The sequence below is a fragment of the Heptranchias perlo genome, chromosome 15 (assembly GCF_035084215.1).
Source record: "Heptranchias perlo isolate sHepPer1 chromosome 15, sHepPer1.hap1, whole genome shotgun sequence".
Lineage (NCBI taxonomy): Eukaryota > Metazoa > Chordata > Chondrichthyes > Hexanchiformes > Hexanchidae > Heptranchias > Heptranchias perlo.
This window is the reverse complement of record NC_090339.1, coordinates 27,176,173-27,190,793: the sequence shown is the minus strand read 5'-3', so window position 1 is coordinate 27,190,793 and position 14,621 is coordinate 27,176,173. Positions and strand designations below refer to the sequence as shown.

General features: G+C 42.3%; 1 protein-coding gene across 2 annotated transcripts in view; it reads left to right on the top strand.

Annotated features, from left to right (window-relative positions):
- The first annotated feature begins 4,594 nt into the window (after positions 1–4,594).
- The window catches only part of zgc:66447 (SLAIN motif-containing protein-like), a 32,434-nt gene continuing 22,407 nt past the window's right edge, over positions 4,595–14,621 (top strand). For both annotated transcript variants that reach the window (XM_067996965.1, XM_067996964.1), the window contains exons 1-2: positions 4,595–5,201; positions 8,539–8,684. In XM_067996965.1, coding sequence (XP_067853066.1) covers positions 4,717–5,201; positions 8,539–8,684 — 631 coding nt within the window. In that variant the 5' untranslated portion in view covers positions 4,595–4,716. The remainder of the gene's footprint in view (positions 5,202–8,538; positions 8,685–14,621) is intronic.

Genomic DNA, 14,621 nt, shown 5'->3' with positions numbered 1-14,621 from the left:
GGCATTCCTCCAACAGACTGTGTTCAGGCTGAAGTTGGTAGCCAGCAGGACCCCACTTATGAAGGGACGATAACTTGATGATTGAATGATGCAAAACATACTTAAGATACCCACTATATCCTACTAAGCCCATTGTTCAAGCTGGTGAGCAGGGCACACCAGATCCCCAGGTAATTCTGCCAGTATCACAGTAATGCCTAGAACAGATAATCTGAAATGCTATCCAACATATTGATCAAAGCAGCAGATAGGGTCACTAAAAGCCAACAACGTGACCACTTTTTTTGGTGATAACGTAGTGAAAATGGACAGAGGTCTGTTGATACAATGGGCGGATGGGGGACCTACGAAAAGGTCATGTCATTGAGAATCTGGCACATGGTCCCAGCAGTCTGTAAAGGGACTTCAGCAATTAGATCTTCTGCCTCCTCCTGCTCATCTTTGCATCCTTGCTGTGATTGGCTGTCCTTCTCCGCTGGGTGCTCCACAGTTAATCCTCATTGTATTCCAAACTTGTGCAGTATGTTGCAGACTCTGATGTCCCTGGAGGCATTGACCAGGCTATATTGTACGATGCTGCCTGATTTGTTAAGGCAGCTGAAATACTTCAAGATGCTAGTGATGTGTTTGAGAATAGTTTTGTTAGTTGCGTGTGCCTCATATGAATCTGTATTCAGCTATGCATGGCTCTTGTAAAAGTGCCATGATCCAGTGCTCAGTGGAATATCTCTCATGTTGTAGAAGCCAACTTTGCACTCTTTGTGGCTTGAATAATGGGGTGGGGCACAGTAGATTGCCTAAAAAAAAGTATCATGACTACTGCCTGGGAAACCAGCATTGTTTGTGTGACCCTGCGTGAATAGTCCCAGATCAGCTTAACACTGATGAAGTGGTGACTTTTGCAGTTCTTAAATGTACAGCTGCTGTGTGCAGGGGGCTGAGGTCACAGGCCATCTCTGATGATGCCCATAAACTTTTGGGAATCCTATCATTTGGAAAACATCCTTTCATACTGACCCCAGTTGGAAAAGTGGTATAATTACACTTACAAACAAGGCATTAGTCATTGGTGTGTGCAGTGCCTGCTTGGGAGATGTAGAGGCTGGAGAGTGCATGTGGATTCACTGAAGGATCAGACATTCTGAAAATGCTATCAAAAAGTATAACTGCTTGCACTGGCAAACAAGGCATTAGTCACCTACTTGATAGATGTGTGGGCTACGGTTCGACTAATGTTACAGATGGCCCCTGCAATACCCTGGAATGAAGCTGAGGTATGACAATTAAGTGCTGTGCATGTGGTAGAGTTTGACTGGAGGGCAGGCTGCAGCATGCAGTGCAACTCTGTCACAGCCTCACTGAAGAAGTGAAGTTTACAAAGAGTTTCACGAACAAATCCAGATAAGAGCATCTTTGCGTGTAGATCCAGGTTCCAGACTAATGACAGATGTAGGCTGTTCGCCTCTGGAGATTTGGTGATCACAATCTAGGACCTGACTTCTGACTCTCACTGGAGTAAAATCACAGCTATGATTTTGACAACTATAGGATTGAATCACTAAAGATTAAATTTTACTAAAGCTTAGTAAATGATAAATGGAATAGGAAAATTGACAATGCACTGTTCCAGTTCTGTGCATTTGTGTAGCGTGAGGTGTCCAACGCACACTTGGGAGATGTAGAAGCTGGAGAGTGCATGTGGATTCACTGATAAATGCTATTAAAAAGTACTTGTAGGTGAGTATTTATCTTTCATAGTCAACAGTAAATTTCCATTCAACATATATATCACACCTCATAAAACTTGACTGAGGTTTTCACAAGTTATATATTAATATACAGAACAGAATTGAGGATCTTTTAAACTATAGACATGGAAGGGGAGGAAACCAAACTTTATTAATGGATAAATGGAACTTGCAAAGTGGTCAAAGACAAAACAGAAAATAAATTTAATCAAAGTAATCTAACATTTTCATTCTATTCAGGAACCAGCTCACGAAACAAATTGAGCCAGTTATCACTTTTGTTTGCACTCAGTGAATGAGGTAGAAAGATATAGGATTATATTTAAAGGGCATCTCTACATAACATCTTTATGTCTAAATCAATTGTAGGATTAAATGATTCCTGAGGTCATTTTTTTCTGACTGAAGTAACATAACAGTCCCAAGATACACATGTAAGCCCAATGTTTCAAGATTATCAGTAACATAGCTATTTCCTGGCACCTTAGAATCTGTCATGTTTTGAGATTTTTCACTATTTGATCTAGGAGCGATTTTGGATTAATTTAGATTGTTAGGTTAAATTTAGTTCACTAGGTTAAATTCACAGAACACACAAGCTTCTGGGAATGCAGATTAGATCTTGATGAAGCTGCTGGAGAAAGGGTGTTTCTCACATATCACATCAGCTTGAGATATTCTAGTGACATTCACACCTAATATGTTGGAATGGCTTCATTCATTAGAGACCAGCAGAGGTGTGGGTAGTTGCCAGGACTTCACAAGGGTAATTTTCAACGTTGCCACCTGGGCATTAACTTGACGGAGTAGATCACTTGCCTATAGTAGAAGCCACACGATTTTCATTCTGTTGAAATCATTGGGATGAAATGATCCTCACTGCCAGGTTATCACCAAGGCGGCAAAGTTGAAAATTACCCCCCATATCTATGAGAGCAGTAATAGGTTTGATTGGCAGCTTGACTGGCCAAACCCTGATCATAGAGAGCTGGGAAGGATCAGAACTCAAGTCTGAACACAAGTTAACCAGGATACTGATTAGAACCATTAGCTGGGTTACATGATTAAGTAGCTATTATAAATTTTGTATTCTTACAATATCATTTTAGTTTATGACAGTGGAGGGGGGGGGGGGTTGTTCGTACATTCCAGAGAAATTTGCACCTGTTGATGTCTCTGAATGGAAACCAATCCAACAGGGGCTTAGCTAAATAGGGACTGCAACTGCCATCGTTCCCAGATTGAGGGGAGGGGAAGAGGACGTTTTCTCATTCATTATAGGGTCAGTACCTAGCCTCTGTCTTATTTTCATAGCCATGGTATCTATATGGCTGGTCCAGCTAAGTTTCTGGTCAATGGTGATTCTCCCCCCGGATGTCAATGGCGAGGGAGCTCAGTAACAATGGTGCCATTGAGGGCCATGGTTGGGCCTTTTCTTGTTGAAGATAGTAATTGCCTGGCACTTATGTGGCGCAAATGTTACTTGACACTTGTCAGCCCAAGCCTGGATTTTGTCCAGGTCCTGTTGTAAACTGTTTAATTATTAAAGGAGTTGTGAACAGAGCTTAACACTAGAATAGTCAGCAAACAGCCCCATTCCTGACCTTACATTAGAGGGAAGAACATTGATGAAGCAGCTGAAGATGGTTGGACTGAGGATACTTTCCTGAGAAACTCCTGTAGCAATGACACGAGGCTGTGCCAATTGACCTCCACCAATCACGATTATCTTCCTGTGTGTCAGTTATGACTCCAGTCACTGAAGGGTTTTCCTATTGGCCCCCATGGATGTTGGTTTTGTTATCGCTCCTTGGTGCCATTCTTGGTCAAATACTGCCTCGATGGCAATGGCAGCTGCTTCTCCTTTGGCATACAGCACTTGCATCCTTGCCTGGATCAGGGCTGTGACAAGGTCAGTGGCATGGACTGCATTAAAATGACTATTGGGAGCAACTCATTTTTTCACCAGAAAGAGTAGACTGTGTCTTAAACTAGATTTTAATTTAATCTCCTCTGGTACTATACCCCTCCCTTTCAAATCTGCCATCATCACCCCTTCCTCAATGAACTCACCTTTGATCCTTTGTCGTTGCACACTACCACCTATCTCCAACCTCCCTTTCCTCTCCAAAGCCCTTGAAGGTGTTGTTACCTCCCAAATCCATGCCCATCTTTCCCACACCATGTTTGAACCTCTCCAATCAGATTTTCTGCCCTCATTTTTCCTTATCTGGCCTGGTGTCACTTTTTGTCTGGTGACACTGGTGAAGCGTCTTGGGACGTTTACTGCATTAAAGACGCTATAGAAACGCAAGTTGTGTTGTTAATGGTAGATAGTTTATAGATAATGCTATGTACATCAGAATACAATAAGGTTCTAAAATTTGAGAGGAGGAAGAAATGAAGTACATACAGGATTATATACTCTTAATTTTCTATCTGTAAAAACCTAAATGATGCATTTGAAGCACACAATGAAACTGTACTGTTGTTATATTAATCGAACGTTGCCTAATAAAATAATGTCCAGATTTTGTCCGTTTGTCTCTGATTTTAAGACAAGGTTGAGAAGTGTGTACAAGGGCTGGGAGGTCCACACCTGAACGGATGCTGACTGACCCCCTGTACTTCTTGTTTCCAGCAGGTGCGATATTTGGCTTTTTACTTGTAGTAAAATGGCGGCGCTTTAGTGCCAGCGGCCATCAGGTGCTGTACCTTCCGCGTTTTCTGATTGGCTGTTGTTGATAATTCATAATTTTTTTTGAAACCGTGGACCAATTTAGCGCCAAATTCGGCCGGCGAGAACTGCGCAGGCGTATGCAGTATGCTCTAGCTCTGCGCATGACAACGTGCGGGTCAGAGGTCGCCTTTATCTAAGATGGTGGCAGGAGCGATGTGGACGGTTGGGCAGTGAGGACGACCGAGTCATTTGGGTGTCGTGCACAACCAGTTGGACGCTGCACAATAAATGGTGGGACCCAACGCAGCCGAGCCCGAGGGGGGAACCGATGCCGGGGTACCAGCTGGCTCGGGATCCCCTGCCGCCATCGTGACCGCGCTGCCCGATGCAGATAAGGAGGTGAAAAAGCTGCAGGATTTGGTCAAAAAGCTGGAGCTGCAGAATGAGCAGCTCCGGTACCGGAGCGGCCGTGGCGGGAAGGGGGTTGGGGTCGGGAGTGAGCACGGGGCGCCCCCTTCGGCGAATGGGGCCCTTGCACCGTCCGAATGTGTTGGGGACATCCCGGACCCGGAGCTGAGCCCCAGCGACCCGTTCCTGTCCGACTTTGAAGCGTTGTTCAGTAGCTGGAAGGCGGAGGTACCGAGCACCGTCCCAACGGACGTCGCCAGGTGCTGGCTGGGATGCCCGGATGGGGTTGAAGAGCAGCAGCAGCCGGTATACCTGGAGGAGGATGTCCTGGACCTCGACACGGGCACTGTGGAGGAGGACAGTTGGTAAGTGCTATCGATACCCGGCTGTATGGATTGCACTAGCCAGCCTGCAGCTCGCTCTATTCTTTTCCGATATTTTAAACTGTCTCATTAAATCCCTGTTCTCAAATTCAGGAAAGTTGCCGTTCTACTAGTGCAGCCTCCTCCCAGGTCAGTTCTAGGATATTGACTGCTGAGGGCTTGCTGTTAACACCGGACGCATTTCTACGGCAACAAAATTGTATTGACCAGAAGTTTGGGGTTGTCTTAGATCATTTTGACTTTTGAAACTTCATAATGTATTTTGCCATTAAGTAACTAGAGGATAATTTGTTCACTACTTGTGTTCAGTATTTTAATTCGGTTGTATTCTGATATTACATATAATAATGTGTAAATGGGGTCTTAAAAGGGCAATACAAGTGTTTTAAGTTGGACTTATTGGCTGGAAAGTTAGAGCTAACCTTGGCTGTGATGTTGATCTATTTATGGTGTTGATAATTAATATTCATGGAGTTGTGTCCTCAAGTAGAACATTGGCAGAAGTTTGCTGAGTAAGTTTTAGTTCACTGGGCAATTGGTCTTCAAAAGTATTAGCCCTAGAAGATGGTCTTTCACAAAAAAAGTTGCTTCTCCCTTTCCAATGTTTAATCTTGGGGATGCAATCCACTTCATTTTGTTGTGCTCAAATGTTTGTATTATCCACTAATTTGAATTAAGCAAAGTGGGAATTTAGAGCTAAATTTGAAATTAAGAGTGGACTGTAACACAATCCACTGGTAGTAAACTAAACACAGAAAATGGTGGAGAAGCTCAGCAAGTCAGGCAGCAACTATGGAGAAAGAAAGTGTTAACGTTTTCAGTTCGACGACCTTTCGTCAGAACTGGTAGTAAAATCAGCTACTGGGATTCAACAAGAACTTACATTTATATAGTGCCTTTAACATAGCAAAATGTCCCATGGTGTTTCACAGGAGTGTTATCCGACAAGATTTGACACTGAGCCACATAAGGAGCTATTAGGACAGATGATCAAAAGCTTGGTCAAAGAGTTAGGTTTTTTTGGAGTGCCTTAAAGGAGGAGAGAGAGGTAGAGTAGGAGAGGTTACGGGTAGGAATTCCAGAACTTAGGACCTAGACAGCTGAAGGCATGGCCATCAATGGAGGGGTGAAGGAAAATGGGGATGCACAAGAGGCCAGAATTGGAGGAACACGTAGTTCTCTTGAGGGTTGTAAGAACTTCCCCAAGTGCTTCACAGACAAATGAAATAATTTTGAGGTGTAGTCACTGTTGTGAAGTGTAGGGAAACATGGCAGCCAAATTGTGCTCAGCAAGTTCCTGCAAGCAGCTATGAGATAAATGACCTGATAATCTGTTGTTTGAGGGATAAATATTGGCCAGGACACCGGGGAGAATTCCCCTGCTCTTTGAAATAGTGCCATAGGGTCTTTTACGTCCACCTGAGAGGGCCTATAGGTCTTGTTCGCAAGTGAACGGACATTCTTGAGGAAGGTATGGAGAGGAGTGGTGATTGTTGGTTTGCTGGCAGTCCAAGATGGCATTGGTAGGTGGGGTGAGCGGAATAGGAAGGAGGTTGGTGAAGTTGTGTCCCAGCAGGCGTGCTAGGTAGAAATGTCAGTGGGCAGTTGAGGTTGCTGCTTGTAAAGGGGCAGCGATGAATGCCTTGGTTGATCCTATGGGATAGAATCCAGAGAGATACAGAGGGTAGCTATGGGCTTACTGCTTTCCTTGGTAAAGAAGCTCCTTTTTAAATGTTATCCAATTGGCTGCTGTCAGTTATTCAGATATAGTTGTTCAGACTGTGATATTAACTTTGGGCAGTTGTAGTATTTTTGGAGGGTACGGGGGGATTGGGAGAAGGAGGTAAGAGACAGAAAGATAACATCTACTTAGTAAAATTAAGTGGTTTACAATAGTGTGTGTATGGCAGAAGGATAAATTGTGCAATTCAGTGGAAGAGCTATTCCACCAATTATTTATTTTTTAAATGTTGAGGGCAAGCTGCAACAAAATGTGACAAAAGCTAAAATTAGAATCCTGGATTGTCAGCTTGGCTCAGTGGTAGCACTCCTTTCTGATTCAGAAGGTTGTGGGTTCAAGTCGCACTCGAGGACTTGAGCATGTAATCTAGGTGACACTTCAGTGGAATACTGAAGAAGTGATGTATTGTTGGAAGTGTTTACTTTAAGCTAAGAAGTTAAATTGAGGTCTCTTGTACTTGTTCAGGTGGGATGTGAAATATGTTGGCTTTTTTTTTAAAAAAAGAGCAGAGAATTCTCCTGGGATCTTGATCAGCATTCCTCCTTCAACCAACACCTCCAAAGCAGATTACCTGGTCATTTATTTCCTAGCTGTTTATGGGACCTTATTGTGTGCAAATTGGCTATGTTTGCCTACAAAACTGCTGACTATATGTCAGAAGTAATTCATTGGCTGTGGAGTGCTTTGGGATGTCCTGGGGGTGTGAAAGGCGTTGCATAAAATTTGTTCTTTTTTTTTCTGGCACTATACTTTGCCACTAAAATATTAACTGAGCTCCCTTCTGTTGATTCCCCAGATTTAGTCAGAACAAGATTTTTCAAGGAACCATTGGTTTAGGTAGAAATGAAGTGGGGCTGAGTGTGCACTTTCTGGTTCCAAAGAAGTATAGCTTTGTAATGTTCCCAAAGTGTCTGGGTATAATAAAGTCTTCAATGGCAGTAGCTGTAACATTTTCCTAAAAATAGTTTTGTGCTCAAAAATAACCTGAGGCATCAACTAACTTGTGTGTAATATCCAGCAGTACTAATAATATGTGGCCTCAAAGTGCTTCAAAACCTAATGTAATTTGGGTCTTTAGGCTCCGTACATTCCAATTTCCTTGAAATACATTTTGTTTACAACTTTGAGGAACCTGTCCTGAATTCTTGCCTATCGTGAGCTCTGGAATATACACTGACCATTTATTGTGGACTAAACCACCCGCGTATCATAATCTCTTATCGTCCTATCGATTGCACTGTTTTAAATAAAATCCATTGACAAATTTTAAAAGCATTTAAAAACTTAAAGCACAGGTGCAAACTTTAAAAAAAATCAATTTTACTAGTTCTTGTCAATCAAGAGATTGACCACCAGATGCTTAAGTTGTCAACTTGTGCACAGTCAAAAAGGTTAAGATGGATTAACAGTAACTAGGAAAACTGTATATTGGTAGGGACATTAGAATGTTGGATTTAAGACAATCCCATGATTACCCTTGTAGTTTCCTGCTATCCACTATTAATGCAAGTTTTGTTCTGAAATTGTCACTCTGGGGGAAGGAACTTTTCATTATCTGTTTTTTCTGTTTTGAAAAAGGTTGTATGTTTCACCAAAGAAGACAGCAACAACAGACCCAGACCAGAACACCCAAAACCCTCTGAAATGGTATAGACAGGTGCTTGATCATCCTAGCCCAGAGACTGAAGCTGCCTGCCGTAGTCTCGTGTGCAGACTTGATCAAGGTAAATTCTGTGGGCCAGCTGGGTAAAATACTTTTGAGAGTGGCTTTCCACAAATGACCAAAGATTTATAAACAAATGGTAGAAAGTTATCTAGCAGGAATTTTCTATCTTGCAACTATTAATCCACATTACTTTTATTTCTGGATGGATCTGCTGCTTGTGCTAGGAAAGAATGTTAAGCTTTATTGAAACCAATATTTGGTCTCCTGAATGGCAACAGCCCTGGCTTCATGTTTCCCTCTAATTGGCAGGTTAATCAAATATCAACTGTAGGAGAAAGCATTTCCTGTTCCACTGAGTAAGAATGTATTTTTCTGCTAAAATTAATTTTCCTCACTTAATTTGTCTTTTTCCTTTCTGATTGTGTTATGGTTTGGATTTTCTCCAAACCCTTGCCTTTGTGTGCAGAAAGGTAGTTTCTATAGCGCAGTTTCCTATAAACTGAAACTTGTGCTTTTATAAGTGCTGTGATTCACTCAGCATGCCATGGGACTAAGAATTACCCCTGTATCACTGCATAGTACAATAGAGATTGATTACATGATTGTTGTCACCTCTGAAAGTTGGTTAAAAACCACATTCAGTCCATTATGTTCAGACTAAAAAGGGTATTTATTTACAAGAGAATATACAGAAACAGTTAGATAGCAAGGAACTAGTACATTTAGTCCAAGTGGCTAAAATATTCTCTATAGAATGTATTTCTTACACAGTCCAAATAATCTGCAAGACTTTGGAAGTTTCTGAAATCATTCATCCAGTGTTATAGATGCACAACATGATTCTGGTGTTGACCCTTGGAGTGCTGATGATTCAAAACCAATGCAAGACATGAGAAATCTCTAGGATTTATCTCTGTCCAAAGGCCATCATGTTGGCCATGGTGCCTGAGCTGTCAAAGAATCAAAATCAAGGACACAACGAAGCATACGATGTATAGAATGACTTCACAAATGGATGTTTAGGATTCATCCAGGTCTCTTATGTAATGCTTTGACAATTTATAATTTGGTTAGGACCTAATGATAAAGCTGATTAATTTACAGAACAACCAACCTGGCATATGTCTCTCGGACAACTGGTTTCCAGTCTCCGTTTTGATGTTCATTAGTGAAACTATTTCCATTCTAATGCCAAGCAATTTCCTTATTTGCAGGACAAATATCTTTCTTTGTCAGTTATGGCCAGTTAATTGTACTTGACACTAAGCTAAGTGGTGTATTATAAAATGACTGATGACAAGTATCCTCCTTCATTTAGTTTTATAAAGAGTGTAAACACAAGGGATCCAGTATGGATCTCTGGAAAAACTCTTATCGTCACTGCTCACCTGCCCGTATCCCCATCCAGTGCTTTTTCATTTCACCAACTTCTGGTTTCCATGATCACGGTGGGTTTTATCCAATTAACCGTCTATTCTATGATCCGTAATTTTTCTGTACAAGGACCCAATTGTTGGGAACCAATTCAGTAGGACTACCGTTCAAATGTTGGGAATTGCAGCTTCAAATGTACAGGAATAATTATGTTCTGATGTAGAAATCCCAAGGCTATTATTGATGTGTGCAATGCTCATATGATTGAGTAGGTTCTCTCAGATCTGATATGGGGAATTTTATTCTGGTTACTTTATGGTCCATAAAAACGTGAGGATTCCACCTTCGGAAGTAGTTGAATATAGCACAACGGATATCCAGAATGATCATTGCCCAAAATCATTCTACAGAAATTTTAAAGAATGCCTTTGATTTCAAATTCTGCAGGCAATTAAAGTACCATGGAACTTGACCTCTGGATGATTTTATTGCTCTCTTTGAGAAACAAAATGTTTTTATGCATTTCTACAGATTCTCTTTTATACTCTGCTGTATAAAGTACCTGCAGGGGAATGAATTGTATTCATAAGTCCACATTGATCATCTTTTGGTTCTGCATCTCTCATTGGAGGGTTAGATCTAGCAACCTTTTGTTTTTAAAACATGATTCTGCTTGGTTGTGGGGCATAGCTGTGTCTATAGTAGTTTTGGACCTTAACAGCATCTGTAAAATCATCCATGTCATAAAAATGCAACTGGTCTTCATGTAGACATTATTGCTAGTATCTCAAACTTTAGTGTTATGTGAGTATATGCCAGAACTATAGCAACCACATTGTCTGAGGAGATTCTTGGGCTTGTGTAACCTCTTTGAATCACTGCATGAGTGATTTTTAAAATTCCTTAGATTGATGGTTATTGTGTTTGAGTCTAGTATTTTTACCATTTTAAAAATGTTGTGAATAGTTTGAAAATCAATTTCCTATTTCCTTTCACATATCTAATAGGAAGAGCTAATCCCATACCTCAAAACATTTTGTGACGATAATTAGTTACTAAACTAATTTTGAGTTTACTCTGGTCATTAGGAATCTTGCCCGCTGCCATTGTATTCTGGAAAAGTGCAGGAACGCTGCTTGCAATTTTTCTGTCCACTTGTGGACAGGAAATAGTGAAAACATGTCTGCAATTTTGAGGTATGCCAGTGCTCAAGGTGGGAATGTCCATTTTTTGAGAGAGGAATATTTTCCCACTTTCGTCAAGTGTCAGCATGGTGTATTCCTAGGTATAAAGTAGCACAAAGGTGTGCCTTAAAGCTAAACTGCAGCTGCACCTTATTGTACCAGTGAGAATTTTTTTTACTCTGAATATGCCACTGTGTAAGTTGCTTTGTACTGTGAGCCTATAGCCACCAGGACCTCAAATCATATCTGACAGTGAAGACTTGTCCCATCAGTCTGCACTAAATTTGAACCTCTGCATTAGAAGTAGAACTCCAGTGTATTTGTCTCTACCGTAAATACTTAAACACTTGTATGCAATATGCAAGACAGTTGGGTGGGAGTTATTTTGGTAGCGCGTGGAAACATCCAATACAGAAAATTCAAGATTTGGATATATACTGTCTGAGCAAGAGTAGCCTACAAAGTGAATTTCAAAACAATGTGTAGAAATGGAATTTGACTTGACATTTAATGGGCAAAATGTATTTTCAAAATTGTGTGTGGATTGACCACTATCTTGGCGGTCAATGTCTTGAAGGGAGTTTAAATACTATATACTACTATGCCCTGGATGTTGCCCTGTGCATGTTTTTAAATCTATAGTGGCAAAAATGTAATAGTTTGTATTTGTTAAAGTATAAGACAGAATGACCCAGAGGCTTTGTTAGATGACTGACCAGCTCATTAGATGTAGTTACCAAACATGCACTAGTCCTACATAGATGCTGCATTCTAATACAAATATTTGTTAATACAACTTTATACCTGATGTTTGTAATAAGTGCGTGGAGTAAATCGTAGTGCAATAAGTACACCAAAAGCTGATTGTACTTATGGGAATACATTTTGTAAAAAGCAGGCTGTAAATTTAATTGCAAGTTGTTCTTGGTATAAGGCTTCATTTTATTAAACCTTTTTGCATTGACTTTTTATACTGATGTATGTAGAATGCATGATCTACATGTAACAATAAAGCTGACCGTGACACAGATTTGGGAGGGGAATATTCTGTACCATTATACTGTAGCTCTTGTTTGGTTTAGTGATGGTACAATATGACAGAACCAGTTTCAGACGAGATTTAGATTGTACTAACCTGAAATAATTGCTGTAATTGTACAGGACTTTGGTGAGACCACACCTGGAGTACTGTGCAGTTTTGGCCTCCGACCGAAGGAGGGATAGAGTCGCCTTAGGCCAACCCTCTCATCCCAGGAATCAATCTAGTGAACCTTAGTTGCCTCTATGAGGAGAGATTGAGTAGAATGGGCCTATACTCTCAAGTTTAGGAGAATAAGAGGTGATCTCATTGAAATATATAAGATTCTGAGAGGGCTTGACAGGGAAGATGCTGAGAGGATGTTTCCCCTGGCTGGACAGTGTAGAACTAAGGGACATAGTCTCAGGATAAGGGGTCAGACATTTAGGACTGAGATGAGGAGGAATTTCTTCACTGAGGGTTTGTGAATATTAGGAATTCTCTACCCCAGAGGGTTGTGGATGCTCAGTTGGACGTTATGGGGATCGGGTGAGAAGGTGGAGTTGAGGTAGATGATCAGCCATGATAATGAATGGTGGAGCAGGTTCAAGGGGCCGTATGGCCTATTCCTCCTATTTCTTGGCAACGGGCAGTTGAAAAAACTGTCTGTACTCACCAAGCATTGTTCTGTGAATTATAAATGCGATTTCATTTCGAGGATCTCATTTCACATCGTTCACCTGACGAAGGGGGAAGCCTCCGAAAGCTTGTGAATTTAAAATAAAATTGCTGGACTATAACTTGGTGTTGTAAAATTGTTTACAATTGTCAACCCCAGTCCATCACCGGCATCTCCACATCATGACTACCATCGACACCACAAACTGCCGGCTCACAGTGGAAAGGATATCCAAGAAGATCGCGCATTTAGACACAGACATCAAGTTTTTACAGAGCTGCAAGAAAGCAGACAAGATCCCGAAAGGACTCCAGATCACGAACCCACTCAGGTCCACATACAACTCGGATTATGCTGAGAGACTCTGCCGCCGTACCTCTCGCACACTCCGCAACCATCTCATACACCAACTCTACAGCAGACGCCGCAACCTCGAAACCAAGATAGAGTCCATACTCTCAACCTGTACTCAGGACACAGCAGACCAGCTACGTTATACCGCCAAACAGACGAGGCAACGGAACTACGCTGCCTACATGAAAACCAAGAGCAGGAAGCTTGAGAAACTCGGCATCACCACCAGCATCGACCAAGCTTCCCCTGGTACCACGGTTGCAACCACAGGGAAGTCTATTGTCAATTTGTCCGACCACACCCTTCAACCAGACGAAATCGAAGTTCTCAGCCGAGGGCTCAATTTCTGCCCCACTACCAAAATGGACCCCACTAGTCTCGCGGCGGACACAGAGGAATTCATCAGGAGAATGAGGCTCCGGGAATTCTACCACAAACCCCAAGATTTCGGCAGCGAACCCAATGAGACAATCGACGATCCGGAACAGCAGACAGAGGGATCCGCGGTACAGCAACTGAAGAGGAAAGAGTCAAACTGGACTCCTCCGGAGGGTCGCTGCCCTCAGCTTGACATGTATGCTCAAGCTATCAGGAAATGCGTCAATGCCAGATTCATCAGCCGCACTCAGAAGACAGTCCAGAATGTCACCCAAGCACAACGCAACGCCATCAACGCTCTCAAGACCAACCGCAACATCGTCATCAAACCAGCGGACAAAGGAGGAGCCATTGTCATACAGAACAGAACGGACTATTGCAAAGAAGCATACCGACAACTGGACAACCAGGAACACTACAGACGGTTACCCGCAGACCCGACCAAAGAACACACCCACCAGCTCAACAAACTGATCAAGACCTTCGATCCAGACCTTCAAAACATCCTACGCAGTCTCATCCCACGTACTCCCCGCGTGGGAGACTTCTACTGCCTCCCAAAGATACACAAAGCCAACACACCCGGACGTCCTATCGTATCAGGCAACGGAACCCTGTGTGAGAACCTCTCTGGATACATCGAGGGCATCCTGAAACCCATCGTACAGGGAACCCCCAGCTTCTGTCGCGACACTACAGACTTCCTACAAAAACTCAGTACCCACGGACCAGTTGAACCAGGAACACTTCTCACCACGATGGACGTCTCGGCACTCTACACCAGTATCCCCCACGATGACGGGATCGCTGCGACAGCATCAATACTCAACACCAACAACAGCCAATCTCCAGACGCCATCCTACAACTCATCCGTTTCATCCTGGATCACAATGTCTTCACCTTCGATAACCAGTTCTTTACCCAAACACACGGAACAGCCATGGGGACCAAATTCGCACCCCAATACGCCAACATTTTCATGCACAAGTTCGAGCAGGACTTCTTCA